This window comes from Apteryx mantelli, chromosome 12 (genome assembly GCF_036417845.1).
Source record: "Apteryx mantelli isolate bAptMan1 chromosome 12, bAptMan1.hap1, whole genome shotgun sequence".
Classification (NCBI taxonomy): Eukaryota; Metazoa; Chordata; class Aves; order Apterygiformes; family Apterygidae; genus Apteryx; species Apteryx mantelli.
Window position 1 is genome coordinate 13,371,362 of NC_089989.1, and position 19,374 is coordinate 13,390,735.

General features: G+C 46.9%; 1 protein-coding gene across 2 annotated transcripts in view; it reads right to left on the reverse strand.

Annotated features, from left to right (window-relative positions):
• Positions 1-19,374, reverse strand: part of CACNA2D2 (calcium voltage-gated channel auxiliary subunit alpha2delta 2) — a 273,384-nt gene that overhangs the window by 177,401 nt on the left and 76,609 nt on the right. For both annotated transcript variants that reach the window (XM_067303266.1, XM_067303267.1), the window contains one exon: positions 6,762-6,878. In XM_067303266.1, coding sequence (XP_067159367.1) covers positions 6,762-6,878 — 117 coding nt within the window. The remainder of the gene's footprint in view (positions 1-6,761; positions 6,879-19,374) is intronic.

Consider the following 19,374-nt stretch of genomic DNA (forward strand, 5'->3'; position numbering starts at 1 on the left):
AGAAACTGTCTAATGCCAAGTGCAAGTTTTCCTACTCTTCCTACAGGAAAATCTGAAAGCGTTCAGTGAAAGATACTGTGATCTCTCATGCCTTCGCTGAGCAAACAGGAGCACTGAACCTCCCTACCAAACCCTTCCTTTTCTGCAAATGCTTATGCCACACTGGAGGTAAATACATAACAACAAAAATATGCAGTTAAACTCAGCAACTACAAAATAAATCAGACCCACAAACTTTTCTCTTAATTAATCAAATTTTAGTTTCTAAGTGGCATTAGTTCTCCCACTGCCACGGAGTTATGCAAGGCACACAGAACCTACTATGTGCACGCACACATGCGCACAGACACACACATGTAAGTAAAATACACACACCCCCCACACCACTCACCCACTCTAAGTTCTTCAAGACATGAAATGCCACCTTGCTGCATTTCTGCTCAAAGCTTAGCATAGGTACCTGAAATCTTCATCAGGTCCCTAAATGCTTCTTGCAGTGCAGTAAATAATGCAAAAGATAAACTAATCATGTCTTTAGGTCCTGCTGATACAGTCTGGAGAACCGCTGGACCTGGTGAGCATCCTGCAGCGGTGAGAAAGACCTGTGCACGCAAGCAGATGAGAGCATCTCTGCTCTCCAGGAGGATGAGGAGATATTTCTAATTGCTAGGCTTGCACATGGGCACTGCTCCCAAGCACAGATGATTATGCAGACCTTGTAACATCTAGGAGTGCCACTGTATCTAGCTGGGGTTAAAATACAGAAGAGATAGGATTACAGCATGATGGCCCATGATCAAAACAGCCAGGACTGGGACACCACCAAATTGGCCACACAGTTCCTGTTACAGATCAAATATACTGCATCTCTCCAAGTCAGCACTGGAGAGGGATAGGATGCAAGAGCACACACTGGAAATGCGATAGAGGAGGGCACGCAAACAAACGAATTAGGAAGAGTTTATGGGTTGGCTTATAGAAGTCATGTTTGCTACTTACTGCACACAGCTGAGATCCACAGGAAACGTAACAAACTTTACCTTAAGCCAAAAAATTTTGCCAGTTGTATACAGTATGCAAAACTAAAAAGGCTCTTTGCAAAAAAAAAAACAGGCACAACCATGCCAACCTCGACACCTGGACAAACACTTCAGATAGGCCATCTAGATTATCAAAAGCCAGCAAGGCAAAGGGAGTCTGGCCAGCCTTGCGCCCGCACTGCCTCCCTCCGCCAAGCTTCATGGCTGGGAACCGTCAGCCAGCGACTCAGACGATTCCGGCTGCCAGGACTGGTCACAGAGATGGGCAGTACCCGAGAGCCAGGGCCTCGGCTGCCTGGAGTCTTTCTGTTCCTGTCTCCACATCTGCTTCCGGCATCCCACGTTAGATAATGTCGGAGCGTGCAGGTATTTGTATCACTTTTTATGGATAAGGAGGAGTCTTTATAGAGATGGGGGAAGAACATCAGTTTAGACAGCAATCTTTAGGCAGGTCACCGTGTATAAATAGCTCCCTTTAGGGCATAACCCACACAGTAAACTGTGGGATGTGCCATTCTCAGGAGGCAAAGCAAATTGTCTGTGGTTAAATATGTGAAAGATGAAGGAGTCATCATCCAAAGCAGCCTTCACAAAAACTGTACAAAAAGTAGAAACAAGCCTAAAACATAACCTAGGATCTAAAATTTCCATCTCTCAGCCTGCTCCTCCCTCCAGTCACAACTCCCTTCTCTCACTGGGATATTTGTAGACCTGAAGGAGAGGGGAGGAGAGCTACTAGATGGTGCGCCAGGAACAATGACCTCCTCTTGATTTGGGGTTTTTGGGCTTTTTTTGCCCTATACTACAGAGAGGCTGTTGTGGCAATAGAAGAATTTTCTGAGGTGTTGAGCTTGCCCAGCAGAAATAAGGTTAGCAACTCCTCAGCTGCTTGCTCTGACAGTTGCTGAAGTCTTTCATCACCCCAGCAGCCCTCTCCCTTTGATCCATACAGTTCAGCATTTCCAGTATGGATAAGGAAAGGAGCATGGACCGTGGAAATCACCTTTGGGGCCACAAGCAGCAAACAAAGCTGGGGCATCCATGGAAGTGGCACACTAAATGCAGCATGAAAGAGGAGCAGCCCAGGCCACCACTGAATCTGTGTGCAGGCAGAGTACAAAACAGAAATGGCAAACACAGCAATCTGCAGAGGGCAGAAGACAAAGGAAAGACGGATGGTAGGAGGTGGAAGGAAGAAGAGATCAGCGTGTGTTCTGGGCACAATCTCCATCCTGTGGCATGGGGAACACAAGGGACTGGATTTGATGACATGGGATGCTTCTTCTAGCACCCCATATCCTCTCTGATGCTTCTTTTCCTTTCTACTGCGAACCAGCTCATCTTCAAACTCACTGTCACTCACCAAACTGCCACCAAGGCTGAAGAGGAAGGGAAGAGAAGGTCTAGCCACTACTGGTGAATTGCACAATCCTAGAAAGGTTACACCAGGAGAGGAAAAGAAAGAAGTGAGAAAAATATCCTTCAGTCTTGGGACTCCATAGCTGGCAGCCATCCCATACAGCACCATTGACAACAGCTTTTCCCTGGCTCGCTCAATGCTCCAATAGCAGCAAACTCCAGTGGGGCAGGAGACACTTGGAGTTGCTGAAAGCAGGAAATAAAACATCAGGAAGACAAAATTAAAATGGTTGGTCTCCTAAACAAACTGAAAGGAAACATAGCCTAGTGGCACAAGTCTCTCTGGACACACATTCAGGCAAGGAAGGGTCTGAACACAGAGAGATGAAAGAAGAGACAGGAGACTTAAGTCAAATAGAAGAAAAAAAGAGGCAAAAGAATATATCTGGCAAACAAGCAGCCTATTCAATTCTAGTCTCAGATGATGTCAAGCCATGAGCCAGCCAACTGTGATTCCCAGCACAAGGAAAACACAGCAGGGATGACACACAGACATTAACTCCCTAGTAGTCTTCTGGAAATCTGCCACCTCTTTCCTTTCCCAAGGGTAAAGAAAAGTGTTTTTCTTGGCTCTAACAGGGGCAAGTTCATTAGCATGGACATGAAGACGCTCTTAAATTTGTACCCACTCAGGAACAAACCTGTTTCCTTATTCTTCACCCTCTGAGATCCCTAGAACTTCCTCATAGTAGGCCGGGTAAATATGTCATCTCTTCCAAGAGTTAGTCAACCCCTTCAGCAATGTCCAATACTTTTATTTCAAACAACAATGGCTGTACTTTTGGGATTGAAGACCCTTTGTTCTCTCTCTCCTGCTAATGCTTGGAAATACAAGGGAGCTGGAACCACAGAGCCTAAAGGAGACTGCGAGGGCAGCCTTGAAGCAGCAAAATCTTCACCGTGGGTAAAGGATGCTGGAGGACACTGGGGAAAAGGGCAGCTAGTGCTGATCCAAGTCCATGTCTAACAGAGGCTGCTGTGTGGAGCTCGGGGTAGAAGTCCCCTGGGATCCAGCTGTAGATGCTATTCTCTAGTGCCAGCTGGCCTGGGTGGGAATTACAAAGATCTCACTTGGAATTTTTCTGTCCCAGGAGGAGACTGACATCAGATATGATGGTCTGGAACAAAAAGGGAAGGACAGCATCCAAATAACCATCTCCTTGCAGATGACTTATTCTGGGAAGCAATTACCCCCTGTGCCACACACCTCTGACTCTGGTACTCTTCTGAAATGCATGCGGGAAATGAGAATGTCCTGCTAGTGCCAGACCACTGCTACCTCACAGCACAGCATCAGCCCATGGCTCTCAAAAGCTGAACAGGCATCACCAAGTTTGGTTTCTTTGTGTTTGATTTTTGATTCTAGAAATGAAATGCAAAAGGAAGGAAACTGTGTATTATTAATAAATGCTCTGCACATAGTTTAACTTTAATCATGTTAATATTTTTGCTTAGAAACAGCAGAAAGCAGGCTCTTTGATGGCTAGACTGAATCATCACCTAATCAGAATACCACTCCTGTATTGTGCATCTATCATGTGTGCCCAAAGGCTATCTAGCACCTTCCTACAAAACCTCATTGAAGTACAAGCAATATCCCTTCAACCTCCTACAGAAAAGGGAGAGAGGGAGGCAGAGAGGCCTCTTTTCGGTGGAGTAAGTACATAAGCGACACAACAATTCATACTTTAAGGAGAGGCTCCATTTCTCTTTCCTCACCTGCCTTCACTGATACATGGAGTTTCACCTGACTCAGATGCTGAAAAATACATTTTGAGAAGTCATCACTCTCGTGAGTCACGGCAGAAAGGGAGGAAATGACTCCATGAGATATGATTCAACTAAGGAGAGAGCTGAGACAGAAAAAAAAGCAGGAGAGTGGAAAAAGCTGTGGGAGCCCCATTGCTTACAGTGAGCTTTGCACAACATAACCCTGTTCTCTACAAGGAGGAAATTCAGTAGATTCAATTTCTCCTCCTCCCATTAACTTCCCTATTTCCAAATTTTGTTGTCAATACCACCAATCCGAGACAGCAAGTATTTACATGCAAACTGGATATAAAAGATTGCTCCTTCCAGCGACTGCACTCTGAAGAAGTCCTCTCAAAAGGACCAATTCAGGTTGCTGGATCATCGTTTCTATTTTAACTAGCACTTGTTGCTGTTTTGTTATCTAACAAGTGTTGCCAGAATTGCTCCTCAGCAACTGGTGAGCCCTTAACAACGCAAGAACGAGTCCTGCCCAAAAACCCAAAGGAAAATGGAGTCAAATCGGAAGGCAAACAAGGTTATTTGTACCACAAGGCACTAGTCCTACCTTCGTCCTAGCTGCAGGAGATACACAAACTCTTTTCAAGTCTGTGCGAGTCAGAGAAAAGGGTAAGGAAAAACACAGTGACTGATCTACTGAAATTCAAACAGCACAGTGGAAACCACTCAGCACCATCTTCCTGTATAGCACAGTGTTACTGCCCTGCCCATCCTGCAGGAGCCACATGTCCAGACGCATGTCAAGTTTGTGGCTAACTTCTGTCACGCATGCCTTCCTCTAATGTCTACAGACAGGGCACATCGTCTTCGGAAGTTTTAATAGACAATACATGCACAAACATACACACAAACTATACACACAGTGATGTAAGCTCATGTCAGAAAAAGCAAAGTTAAAGAGCATGCTTTGCCCTCGGTCTGGGAGGCAATGGTTTCCACAGTTTGGGAGCTCACCCACCCACCTACCCCCACATCAGGCAACGTCTCCCCTTCTCTCTGAGCTGAGGCTTACAATAGCTGCATGACGACTCCTCTCCTGTGCCATCCTAGACTGTTGCTCATGTTGCAATGAAACTGCTCCGAGTGACAAAAATGTGCTCTCCTAGGCTAAATCCCACAAGAGCTCCACTCCCGCTATCCCTCACCTGAGTCATGTCCCTCCTCCTGAGGAGGACCTCCCTTGGCTTTGCAATTGTCCTGCATCATCTTGGCACCTCCTACCTTTTTCAGTGCCTTTAGAATTTCCTTCTGGAGGGATCCCACAGTGCTTGGGCCCTGGCCCCACCTCTTCTCCCCCTGTTCTTCACTTCTGCAAATCTAAACACAGTGGTGACAGTGCTCACATACCTAGTCCCACCTCGGCTCCTTCCAATCAAACTAAAAAGTTTGGCATGAAGCCCAAATAGGCCTAACCTTTACCTCATAGACACAAGGGCCAAATACACAGTCTTCTCCGCCCAGATCCCTAGAGCTACCATCTTTCTCAATCACTGTGGACAACCCATACTATCCTGTCAGGCAGGCAGGCCTTCAACACTCTTGACTCAGATCCCACTAGAGCTTTAGACTCCCCTGGCCAACATGGGTGCTACCACAACAGCTACACTACCTGCTCTGAGCATTCCCCTCGTCTATCACCCAGCAAAAGCACCCCCAGTTAATCAAGCTGCAAGCCAGTACTGCCAGACTGGAACTGCAGAACTTCATCCTGCTTGGTACAATCAGGTATTGGAAAGGACATTACAGCTCTTGGAAGTGAAACTCTTACATGGATCCCATATTGCTCTGCAACAGAGAGGATATTTCCATTTCTCCAGCCTGGCAATTACTTGTCTCTACTCCGGGGGTAGAAAACACTGTAGCAGAGCACAGCCCCGCTGCTGCCTCATCACAGACGCCGTCAGGTTCTGCGGAGCCTGCACCATGAGCAGGTTACCTTGCTTCACTCCAGATAAAATGAACTCATTTAAAAAGGAGTGTTACAAAATAGGACAGTAGATTGGAAATGTACGTGGGCGCCCATGAGGCCAACTCGCATACGCAGTCAATCACAGGATTCAAGTGCCAGGCACCAGCACACAAACATTTCAGTTCAAGCTCTCCTTAACAGGAAAAAACCTACTTGTCTGAAATGTTTTCATAAGCTATTGTAGGGAAGCTGAAGTACCTTTGCTCCCTCTCCCCACACATCCAGTTAAATGACTGGGTAGAATTTGCTGTCAGGCTTTTGCAGTCACTTCTATTCTTGTGGCAGCACCTTTAAGCGTTAACATGACGGCGGAAGGAGATAGGAATCTAGAAGATTCCTGTACTAGACCCTTACATGATACTTCTTAGCCTCACACCCTAAACATACTCCAGAAAACACTCATATGAACCTGTGCAACTGCAGGAGATGCAGTTCCCAGAAAAGGCCACACAACCATAAAAACTACTGAGAAGGCAAAATCATAATACTACACCAGCATCAACCCTTTTCCTTAAAACTGAATATATCTGTCAAAGCATTAGCATATGGGGGCATCCCCTTACCTTTAAAGCACGGACTTTCTTGGCCAAGAGGCTCTCGATGTCCCCTGCAACCTTCTCCACTAATTTCCTGGGCACATTCTCCTTGACTTCAAATAGGTTTCTATTCTCATTGTAGATCTATGAAGGGAAATAAGAGAAAGACAGACAGTCAGTATAACAGAAAAATACAGCAAATAGTCTTCCCACAGAAAGCTGACCCTCTAACACAGAAGAATTTTAGCCACATTGATTAGATAACAACATAAGCTTTGGAAATGAGGGGAAGAAGGGAAAAAATGTTTTGCAACCAAAAAATACACATGATCCACTGCCCATACCACTGGTTTTATAGTTTCTTCCTTCACACTGCAGGCCACAAGCATCCCCCTCTCGCTCACAAGCTGAGCTGCCCACCACACTTCCCACGCACCCACACCTCTGTTGAGCCAAACTGGCAGTGGAGGCAGAGCCACCACATTTCTTCCTGTACTTTTCCCTGTTTAAATGTGTGCTTATGCTCCAAGCTTGCAGCTCTGGTCCATGGCCTGCTCCTCCAAGCCACATCGCACAACTACAGAGGACAGCGCCAGCCCCAAGGGAAGTGCTGCTGGCACCAGCACCGGCCAAAGGAGAAAGGATCTGTCCCAACAGCAAGAGGCTTCTGCTCCCATAACCAGTGAAGCATTAATGACTGTATCGACAGTGTCAGCACAAGACTTCTGAATCACCAACACCTCAGTCACCTCCTCAGGGCATCTATTTGGCCGGTTAATTCAGCCTGTCTGCAAACTCAGGTGCAACCAAGACAAGGAGCAGGAGGAACTTTTTTAGAGTCATTTGAGATTAGAAAAAAGCCTTATGCTGTGTTTATTATTATTATTTTTTAATAAATTATTTGAAGGGAACTATGCAGCAAACACCACAGACACTCTCTTGCTTCTCCCTGAATCCTTGGGCTACTTGTAAACAAACACCTGGAATTCCAGGCGTGAAGATCTCTGGCAGCAGAAAACCCTCCAAGGAGACCTGGACCTTCCTGAGGACACAGCTGACTTTCCATGCCTAACTGAGATTTCCATGCTAAGTGTGTCTGGCCCCCGTGTGAGCTTCCATGCTCCTTGGGAGTTGAATCATATCATCTCATCCTACCCACAAACAAAAGTAAAGGCGGGGGGGGGAACCCCCAAAACCTTCTCTGGAGCTTCATTAGAGGCAAAACAGTCTGCCTATTTGACTACCAGTTTGTTGCAGACCTAACCATTACAACAACAGAAGAGACTACCTGGTGTAGAAACTATTTCTCAGAGAACACCGGCATGTCCCTGCCCTGCTCTGCCTTGGGTCTCAGAGAAGCACCAAAACACAAACCATAAACAAGCTGTTTCTGTAATGCAGATGTGTACCTCAGAAATCACTGCATTTGGGCCAGCGCTGGCAGCATGAAGGAATGACTGAGGACCAGTTTGGCTAGAAACACTCACCAGGTTGACATCATGACCATGAATGTTTCCCTTGGTTCTGCCAGCACAAATAAAGCTAGTGAAACCCAGTGCTTTAAGGGCGGGCAGGGCTGGTGCCCAGGATCTGGACAGCAGCACATCACAGCCATGGCTGGGACCACTGCACAGCTGGGACCTACTTCCTGCAAGATACTTGTAAGCACCAAGAAAGACTACAGCCACCAGATGGATCAGTGACCTGATGTAGCATAACAAGAACTAGAACTCCATGTTCTAGAACTTCATGTCCTGTTGAATGCTGGAAGAGCCAAAGAGAAAAAAGATTGTGCTGGCACTACATGTATAATATTAATGGACAAATGGGGCTCTGCTCTCTACAGCTGCCAGGCTGACACATCATACCATTGCAGAATTATTTAGGAGATGTGAATAAGAACTCTTGCACTGTATTCTAGCGCATCAGGAGAGCAATGAACACAGTCAACCAATCTGATGTACACAGAGTCCAGGACAACGCAAGGAATTGACAACGGCTGAGGCTGCCATTTAGGAACAGCAAAGCAGACTATGAAGTGCAGTCCAACGTGATCTTTACTTCATTCCTATATCAGCAGCTCAGGAACAGGACGGAAACACCATAGAAAACATCCTTCTGATATGCTCTCAGACTAATTCCACCCTTTTTCTTTTCCAGAAATTCATAAGCAGGAAACAACTCTGCTCAATGGAAGGCAGCTGGCAATGAATTCAGGAGCCTGAGTAGAGAATCCACCCCTCCTCCCCAACAGCCTCCACTTTCCTTTTGTGGTTTAACAAAGTGGTTTCAGAGGCTGAAACCACAGGAGTACATTCTGAGACTGAGCCAAGGGGTGCTCTTTTGGCTTTGCACAGTCCCTCCAGACCTACAGGCTTAATCTTCAGGCTTCAACTTTGCTTTTTAAGACTCTTGCTGCAGTCCCTATTTTGCCCAAGCCTTCCGACGAGCCAGCCCCTCCTTCCTTCTGTATCACTAGCAAATTCCTGACAACACTTCTCTTGTCAGCCTTTCATCCAGATACACCATTCCTTGATCCTAGCTCTGCTCCAGGCACCTATTTTTCAAAAAAACCCCTAGAGATTCAAGTAATCTTACCCTGGCTGCCAGGAGTGACATCCCACCCCACTCCTATCAGCAGGATGGCACATGAAACGCTCAGAACGGCTCATCTCTGAAGCTTCAGGAGAACACAGCATTCTTGCAAGTTCTCCTGGTTAGTGACCTGTAAGAACTCTGCAGACAAGCAAAGAGCAGAGACACAGCAAGCCAAACATCTGCAAAACTAGCCTGACTCCTCAGGCCCCAGAAAACAGGTAGAACTTTCCTCCATCGCCATCTCAGGCTCCAGGTCTGCTGGTTTTCAAGGAAGAGCAAGAACCAGCTTCAAGCATGACGTTTTTCAGTCAACCTGATTTCAAGGGCTCCACCCAAATCATTTTAGTCCCCAAACTACCTATGTTCCACACCAATTTGGCACCTCCTGTCTTATTATAGGAGGTCATTACACGAGGGCAGTAATGCCAAAGAGAACAATTAGTAAGATGACCCTTTCTAGAGGCAACCTCAGACTCCAGCAGGAGTCATTTTTAGGTATTTTCATTTTTGAGCCCCATCGCACCCCAAGCCTCAGACTGAAAGGCATGTACTGCCAATAGCAAGGGATCCTGTGCTAGAGAAAAACACCTCACATCAGTGCAGAGAGGGTTAAAGCGAGCAAAACAGCACGAAGCAATATTCTCTCATGCTCTTTTTTCCCTTTGGTAAGTACCAGCATAACAAAATAATGTGTTTGGAAGGCGCGCGCTACCTCCAGCTGAGCAGCAGCAATTAGGAAAGCAAAAGAAGAACAATCTTCAATGAGAAAGCTTTGGATAAGGAGGGCGTCCTGACATTAGTATTTTCCTATTATGAAACAGAAAATTGGCTCCTATTGATTCCAGGCAGAAACAGTGACTGTCCACAAGGGAGGAGGAGGGGGGAGAGAGGAAAAAAAAAAAAAAAAAAGAAAATTCCCCCCCCCCCCCCAAACCAAAACCACCCAGGAGATGTTCCTCCATGCTCTCTCTGCAACTGCAGAGCTCTGCAGACCTTCCTGGCTAAACAGTTTATCTGTGTTAATTAGAACAATTCAACACAAATTAATAGTGACCATACACGCACAAGAATATATTAGATAGGCAGGGGAATGGCAGTGCTCCACACAATTAAGATAACGTTATGCTTTCCATTGTAACATTTTACTTTGGATTGTTTAAAACTTGTCCAAGTTTAACTCATTGAAGATGACATTTTCCATACTGGGTTTTTCCTTGAACCAAATTAAGGGCAGAATTTTCTGGTCAAAGACATCCATACCATTTCTCAGCTATGGCAAAGCACTCAGATTTCCCCTTAGTAGAAGAACATTGAGAATCATTGAGATTCTCCTATGCCCCTGTGCTCTGAAATATGGGTTTGGAATTTGCAACAGCAGCAGCCTGGGGTCAGGAAATTGCTGCTTCCAAGTCCATGTAGAGATACGCAAGCTAAGCCCACGCTATCAGTCTCAGAGAGAAGGGGGAATGCAGTTGGCATGCTCTTGGTAGACTGTTTTTTCAATCAGAAGATTTTGCAATCTCTTTGTGAACATGCCACATCCCCTTACAGTCTGCACACGTCACCCAACAGGCAGAGTGAGCACATGGCAATGCAGGAACACAAGAGCGAAGACAAATTCTTCTTGCAGAGCTCCACATATATATATACGTATGTATGTATGTATAAAAAATAAAAGTGTGCATGTGACGTGGCAGACAGGAAAAGGGCTTCAGCCCCTGCATTAGCTTTGCTCAGTGCAGGGATCTAGGCATGGAAGTGGGAAGAGGAGTCCAGCAGCAGAAGCAGAGCAAACTGGTAACTGGCAAGAATAAGGGGAAAATACTAACACAGGCAGAACAACAGAATTACTGAGTTGAAATTAAAAATAAATGAGGGTGGGTGGGGGGAAATCAAAACGCACAAAGACAACCCACAACCTGAAAAACTTCATCCCAATACTTCAAAGCATCGTGCAGTTATAAACAGCCGAGTATACGATACAAACCAGCAAAGCACTAAGTAGCCTTACTAAAAAGCAGACACAACCAATTATCAATACACATTCACAGCAGCGACTGTATAATCGAAGAGGCAGATCTGATATTGCCTCAGAACATTCATTCTCTAAATTCACTTGTTTGCCTTGCTCCTAATGTACAATAAATGATGCTCATCTCTGCTATTAATTCCCTCAGTGCCTATATATCCAGTGAGTTGTCAAGGTTTAGGAAAGCATTTGCCACTACCCAATTCCCTATGCAGGGACCAAGCACCATGCAGCTGTGCCTGAGAACGGACAGAAAAAGGAGTGGAAATACTCCCATTCCCATAGTGGCTCCTTCACCGACTCATTGAGACACCAGGAAGAAGCCGCCGCCTCTTCCCGTAGTTCAGTTTATCCGATCATAAAGCATTAAGGAAAATAGCTAAAACTCAGGGGGGTTCCCTTTACAGTACCATTATCACACGTGCCTTTCAGCACCAGGAGAAAGAAAAAAATTGTTATTCAACTCCAGCCTTGCTGTTTCCCTTGGCCGCCTGGCGCCACGCAGGGCTGGGAAGGGCTGCGGACCTCAGCCCTGGCCAACGGGCAGGGTGGGCACCCCACTGCTCTGGCAGGAGACACTGCTGCACCTGGTTGGGCTTCTGCTGTGTGCTGCACTGTCGTACAAAGGTTTCTGGTCTGGATATTTTTCCACTCCCCACGCCCAGCATGAATCCAAAACACCTAGTCTGGACAGCTCCAGTCCAAACACAAACCTTTAATCATAGTGCAAACCTAGCATGCTTGCAAAAGAGCAAACTACTGCATGCTGCAAAAGGGTGGGCTACTCTCCCGCTTCCAGAACAACGCACCTAGACCTGTGGGTGCTTCAGGTGAGGAAGACCAAAGACCAAACTAGATCTCCAAAGGTATAACAGCCCCGCGCTCTGCACAGGTGCCCTGAAGAGGGAGGGATGGTGAGACAACCCCTCATGCAGAGAGGGGACCACATCATGTCATGCCCTACAGAGGTCATACACTATGAAAATTAAAAGTTTTTGCCCTCCTGGCACTGTTAGGTGGAGGGAACCGGTTCAGAGGAATATTTAAGCTCCCACAGCCAGGCCTATGCTGCTCAGATCCGTACAGTAACCCAGATATGGCCTTTGCGAGGAGAATTAGTTGGTACAACAAATATGTCTGTTGGTCTCCCCCAACAGACAAGAGGAGGTCTGGGCCATTTGGAGTCTCATCTCACCCACGCTGCTCGCACACAAACGCATGCTCCGGCATCAGACTTGGCCCCTGCAGCCTCACCATAACAGAGCCTCAGCACATGCCAGCCCCAGCGTCTCAGCTGTGGTGTGCAGACGGCTGAGGCCAGAGCAGGCCTGAGCACTTCACCAACCCCCGGTATACTCCTGCAGCCTGCCATTTCCCTGGCACCACAGGCATGCCTTAAAAAAATGGAGCTTCAACTCCTTTGTGGGTCATGCATTTCACTTGATGCCCTTCTTGGGCCCCTATTTTATTGTGCCGCATTAAAACACCCCATGCGATTCATCAGTACTCCACACTCATGCTCTCATTAGAGCCTCTGAATATGACAATACTAATTCTAGAAGTTTCAGCAGAAATATTGTAGTACTTGGTAGCCCCTGAAAACCCCAGGTCCTAGAATCCTGTAAATACAGGGGTGGGGGGAAGGGAATCTCTGCTGGAGAGGCGATTCCACAGGATTCAGATAATTAAACAACATGGTATCAAATAAAAGAGCCTCATCATCTATTCTTTTTAAAATAAAATCTCATGGTTTTTAAGCCAATGTCATGACTTCAGATGGAGGCTGACTCATGGTTTTAGAAAACATGACCTGACCATGCTGTAATGGGGGTCCTGCCTTTTCTTCAAGGTTAAAGTTATTACAGAACAGGGACAGCAGGAACGCTAGAGTAACGGAGCAGACTTGCTCACACCCTAGCACACAGAACAGACCACTTCTGATAATGAGGGAGCCTAGAAAAGAATTACCTGCAACAGAAATGACTGTCAAGAGCACCAAGAGATATTCCATGCTTGAGCAAGGAGCAGTGTGGCCGGATAACAAGGAGAAAGATGAGCACAAAACCCTGCCGGAGGAGAGAGACTGCTCAGGGCCACAGGTAGAGACCCGAGACGGCACGATTCCCATCTCCCCCCTAGTCCCTGCTGCGCCTACTGTTGTTAAAATTTCATCGTCTGGTGCTTATATTCCTTGCAATGATTCTAATCACTGCAGTGTCTGTACTACATTAGCAGGCTGTCAGTCTCTGTGCAGAGTCAGGGATAATCAAGCAGGCAGTGATAGGAGTGATACTGGCCTCACCGACAGCCGCTAGGACATTCGGCACTGCAGGGACAGGGCAAGGGAAACAGTCTTCTGGAGAAGCAGCTCCAGCTAGGAAGGTGGCAGATCCAAATTTTCCCTGTCGGAGAGTTAGGAGTGGGGAAGACCGAGAGGGAGAAGAAGCAGCAGCAGCAGGTGAAAAGCAGTGCTGCAGTCCAGCCAGGGCTTTGCAAATCTACCTCCAAGGCAATTCCTCCAGAGTCAGCTCCAGCAGAGCCGGCATTGCGGGAGCTGCCACGGCAGGCGAGCCCGCCAGCCCGGAGGACACGGCTCGGTGAGCGCTGCCCCAAGGCCAGGGGCACACCGGGCTGCCTCCTCGGGAGCAGCCAACCTGCTCCTTGCCTCAACCGCTGGTTTGTCCTCAGCGAGAACCACTGCTCCTGCAGCCTGGGGATGCGCTTGAGAGAGAGAAAGCGGGAAGTAAACACAGAGCTTGACATTTACTAACCCCATCTCTCTCTTTCTCCTTGCGCAAAGCCACATCCCTGCTGCGTTCCTTCCTTCCACCTACCTAATAACAAGAAAGCACCATCCTGGCAGCTCCTCTCAGCTCTCCTGCAGAAGCAGGACAGAGAAACATGCAGTTAAGCTGCTCCTCAGGGATGGGCAGCTATAATTGAAGCAAACAAATCATAGGACTGAAGTCTCTTTCCTTCACAAAAGGGCCTGCTAAAAGGCAGTAGTATCACAGAGGACGCTGGGGACGGAGAGGGAAAGGCAGCCCAGCCTTGCCGGGAAGCAGAGGTGGCAGCTGCTCCACACGTCCTGCCCTGCATTGCACTGGGCACCCGCGTCTCCATCTTCTGCAGCATTTGCAGGGGCTGGACTCAGAGGTGGACCTGAGGCTGCTATGCATAATTTAGCGACTAGGCAGGGATAAAGGGCTGTGCGTGGTTAGCCCTTACATAAAGCCTCTTCTGGCCTGGAAAGCTGCTTTTAGTTTTCAGCAGCCCAAGTCCTTGTACAGGGAGCACTTAGAGCGACAGACCTGGTCGAGTGTCTGCAAAGACTGAATCTTCTGCAAGGTAATTCAATAACACACAGCTTCAAATTCAGTCTTCTCCTTTCAGATGAAGTGCTATAGAGATAAATCACCAGAGAGATGAATACATAAGGTCTCAACCACAATGCGCGCTCTGCCCAGGCACTCCTCTGTATGCTCACACAACAGCTACGATGGCACGGGTCTTGCTGCTGGATCCAGGGCCAAGCCTGCCACAGCCTGCTACCATAATGCACAAGAGTGAGAAAACAGCTACAGCATCTCAGACAAATACCCAAATGCATTCGCAGATCACAGGATCTCTAAAAATATATGCATGTACAGTAAAATGGGGGGGGGGAAGGAGTCAAACTGATCCTTGATTCTGGCTGGTTATCCTTGATTCTCCTGGTTATCCTTGATTCTCCTGGTTATCAGGGACATAGCTTTTAAAAATACTGCATTTTCTTTTCCAAAGCTTTTGTTATCTCAGCTGCTTTCCTTCAGGATCTATACAGAAAAGTTTAATCAGTATGATTAAAGTCATGTCTACAGAGCACAGCTGTACTTCTTTAGATCAGTGCAGCTAAAATTGCACCTCGAATACTGTAAGAGGGATGCTGTTAAAGATGTTCTATACTGCTATATTTTGACTTTATGCTACTCCTATCAGAACCACTGCCCCTGCACTAAGGATTGTACTGGGTTTATCCCACTGTCCCTACCAGAATAATATTATGCTGTACCAAAGCAAGGGATAGGTCAGATCAAAAGGTGCATTGACAAAGCAGCGCAAACCCTTACAACATATGAAGCTCTTCAATACTACTACGTGCTGGATTTAACACAGCTCAGCTGAAGTCACTTCCCCGCTGGTTTACCTATGAGCAAGAATTAAAACCAAATTCAGAAGGGATCATCAGTGTAACTAAAAAAGTTAAAAGTGCTCTTTTAGGTAGACAAGCACACGCTCTACTGAAGCACCACGGTGGTCCCACCAGGACAACTGCAGGAGCTGGGAGGAAGGGGACACCACGGGAAGGTCTCCTGGAGATGGGGAACGGAGTGCTGCAGCTGGGAGAGCTCCTCTTTATCCCCTGCAGGCATACTCTGGGTAGGTGCAGTTTCCTTGCTCGCTTTGGACTGCGTGACCCAGCCTTCAAGGCTCTCAGACCCTCAGAAACATTACTTTAGGTTAGCTTTAAAATAAATAACCAGGCCTTTTCCCAAAACAGCTTTACCTTCTGTGCCAGAGAAGCTGCTGCTGCTTGTAGGAAGGGCTGTGAGAAAAGGCTGTGCAGGCCTCATTAACACTCAAACTCTCAGCCATATTTTGCAGGCTTTTCTTCTAACTACAAGAGTAATATTTACCTTGCACTGCCTTTTATTCTTATCAATGGCTACTACTGGCCAAATTCAGGTCTCAGCTGCACTGATGTAAATTTAGGATAACTCCACTGACATGGAATTACACTAAATCTCTCATTAGAGCTAGAGCAATTGAAATGTAGGCCAGCATACATCAGCAATATCAACAGTTACTCCTGCTTTCTGCAAAGCAATGATCTATTAAAAAAAAAAAATTTTTAAACAGCAACTTTGCAATTCTCTTTATTTACCTTCTGATGTAGGTTTTGGGGCTTTCTCTGATCTTCAGGGAGTCACGTTTACAAGCTTTTCTCCTTAATCTCAAGCACTAGAAACATTTCTGAAAATAGACCAACTCATTCTAAGCAAGGCTGGAAGAGATCCAGTCATCTAATCCAGCCCTCCAGCTCAAGTGTGATCTACTTCACCTGTGCTGTTCAGAACAGGCCTGTGGCCCCTGCTCTTACCCACAGCTGATGGGGAGTCCAAGCCTTCCCCAGGGGATCTCCTCCAGTGTTTTCCTAGACAGCCTGTTAGAAAGTTGTTACCAATGTCTAATACAAGTCTTCTCTCCTGTGGCATAGACTCATTAAGTTCTGCCTTACCCCACACGATAAAGAGAACAGATTTCTAGCTATTCTTTCCCATGCATTTCCAGACTGTTATCCTGTCTCCTGTTAGTGTTTTCTGCTCTCTAAGTGAGGAAGCTCAAGGAACTGAGGCTTGAACAAAAATATGCTAAATAGTCACTTTTTTATTAAAAATCTGAGTATCTGAAATGCAATCAGCTGAAGTTCTCAGCTTAGTCCTGCCTCCTCAGCCCCATCAGCAAGACTCCGGCAGCAGCACCAAATCCTCCAGGTGAGGAACCACCCCAGGTTTTCAGCAGAAGAGTTGATGAGGCATGGGGGCCGGATTGGCAAGCACCCATAGACAGTTTGTCAGATGCACCTTCTGAAGGCGACCTGCAGAGATCCAGCATCTGAACAGAGAAAGTCTACTAAAAGATTTAGAAACCTCTGCAGCATCACAGAAAATAGGGCTGGAAGGGATCACGAGACCTCACATAGGCTGTCCTGCAAACTGAAGATAGTAGTATATTTGTGATTTCTAACATAACTATCATAGTTACTTATGCCATTTCTGTCATGTTTCTTTGACCTGTTCTTAAAGACATCCAGCAACAGAGATGCCACAGCTTCACAAGATAAAATATTCTGTTGCTTCACTATCCTACTAGAAAACTTCATGTAATATCTAATCTGAAAATCCACCGCTGCACTTTAGAACAATATACTTGGTGGAAAGATCCAGAATTAATGAAGAACAGGCACGTCTGCCTCTTGCTGCTGTACCCCATTATATATTTGAAGACTTAGATTCCCACTTTAGTTTCCTCTCTTGTAAGCTAAAAAAAGAAAAACCCACTCAAATTCATTTGTTCTTCCCTCACAAATTAATGCTTTTCATACTCTAGTGTCTTGGGTTCAAACTAAAATTAAGGCTAAAAGCAGAAAATGAAGTTGGTAGATTCTTTACCAGGTTGAAATTCAAAGCAATCCCCAAGATATCCAGACATTTATCAAGGCCGGATGCTTTTGAGCAGATGCCCACAGCAGAATTTTGGAGGAAGAGAGAGCACAGGTCACTAATGATGTGGATGGAAAACACAGAGCAGGATCCCAAGCCTTCAACATGCAGCATTTTTTGATAGAAGGACATAGAGACAGTACAAGAGCACTCAGACTGGAATCGCAAGAGCAGATTTGAGGAACTCCAAGATGCCAGGTCCTGACCTGATCGCTCACAAGAGGTGAGACAGGAAGCTGCCTGTGGTCTGCCATGGAGTTACAGAGCAAGAGGTAAAGATTAGCAGCCAAGTGCAGCAACAAAACTGTGGAGATAGGGGGGCTTAAATTGCATCCATCTGTGCTGCACCTCACCCTTTCCTCTTCCTCCACCTTCTGCATCTTCACAACCCCCAAAACATGCAATTATATCAGTGCAAAACTGCAGCTGTCAGTCAGAGCTGCCTGCTAACCACAGCTTACTGCTGCTGCAGCCCCCCACTTGCAGCTATTTCCGTGCAGGATTTGCTAGCGCACAGCCTCCCAGTGCCGTGCAGGTGCAGCTGTCACATCACAGCCCTGACAGCCTGCTGAGGAACCCTTCAAATTACAGAGAAAATACAGTGGGGACCTCTTAGCAGAGCAGCAAAACACCCTCCCCCTGCACCAGCCTCCTGCTCCATCAGCTACTCGTTTACCTGCGGCTGTGACAAACCATCAAAGTTGCTCCTGTCCTGCAAGAACACCCAAGGCATTGGCAGGGCACAAGGCACGGAGCTGCCTTGCCATGCAGGAGCGTGGCAGGCCTTTCCCTGCTGGAGTGGTGGGAAGGACCAGACACATCCACCTTTCAGAGACCCCAGGAGGTGCCAACACTCTGGCATTTGCCTGCTCAGCTGAGGGTGTCACAGGAAGCTGCTCTCTGCTGCACCAGCCCTCTTCCACCTCCTGCCAACCTTGCAGAGCACCCTCCCTCCCAAGCCAACTGCTAGTTACTTGATTAGCATTTATCTGGGTAACAATGGGGAAGGCAAGTCCTCATCGGTCAGCCCCAAACAGCACGGCAATGACTCAAGGGCTTTCCTGTCTTCTCCCAGGTATCAGCCAGAGCAAGTCAGCTTGAGTTCTTGGAAGGGTGGTCCTCATTCCCAGGAAAGGACCAAGGCAAAGGAGAAAACTCACCATTTGCTAGATACAGCTGGTCCATACAACTCATGCAGGTGACCTGATCACAGGAAGCCATGATGCAAGTTCTGGACAGGGAACAAGCAGTAGGCTTTCTTCACCAGCAGAGTTTCTCTGCCAGGCTGGGATAGGCATACAGGCTTTGCAGAAGCAGGTATGTATCAGCTTTAAGTTTCTGTTCCTCAAATAGCTTAAGAGGAGACAGCAGGACAACCTATATTCCTAGTGCCACTCCTAACAGTCCATGAACTCCGCCTGTGCACACTACTAAGATTGCATGGGGCTTTGCCAGAGAAGGGGATGAACTCAGCCTGCAGGTCCCCATTGCGCCCAAGGAACAGCACAGCACAGCAAAGTTCATGTACAGAGCAAGAGCTGGAGCTAGGCCAGAGGGAGCCTGCACTCCCCAAAGCCGCCTGAAATACTCGTTCTGACCTATTAACTAGCTTCACACAAGTCTGCTCAAACGTTTGCATCCTGACTTGCCTTTTCCTCTTTCTTTAGTTCTTTTCCAAGTGTTTTCCAAGTGTCCAGGACCCTGGATTCTCTGCTATCCCAGGCCTGCTCCTCTTGCACATGAACAGGAA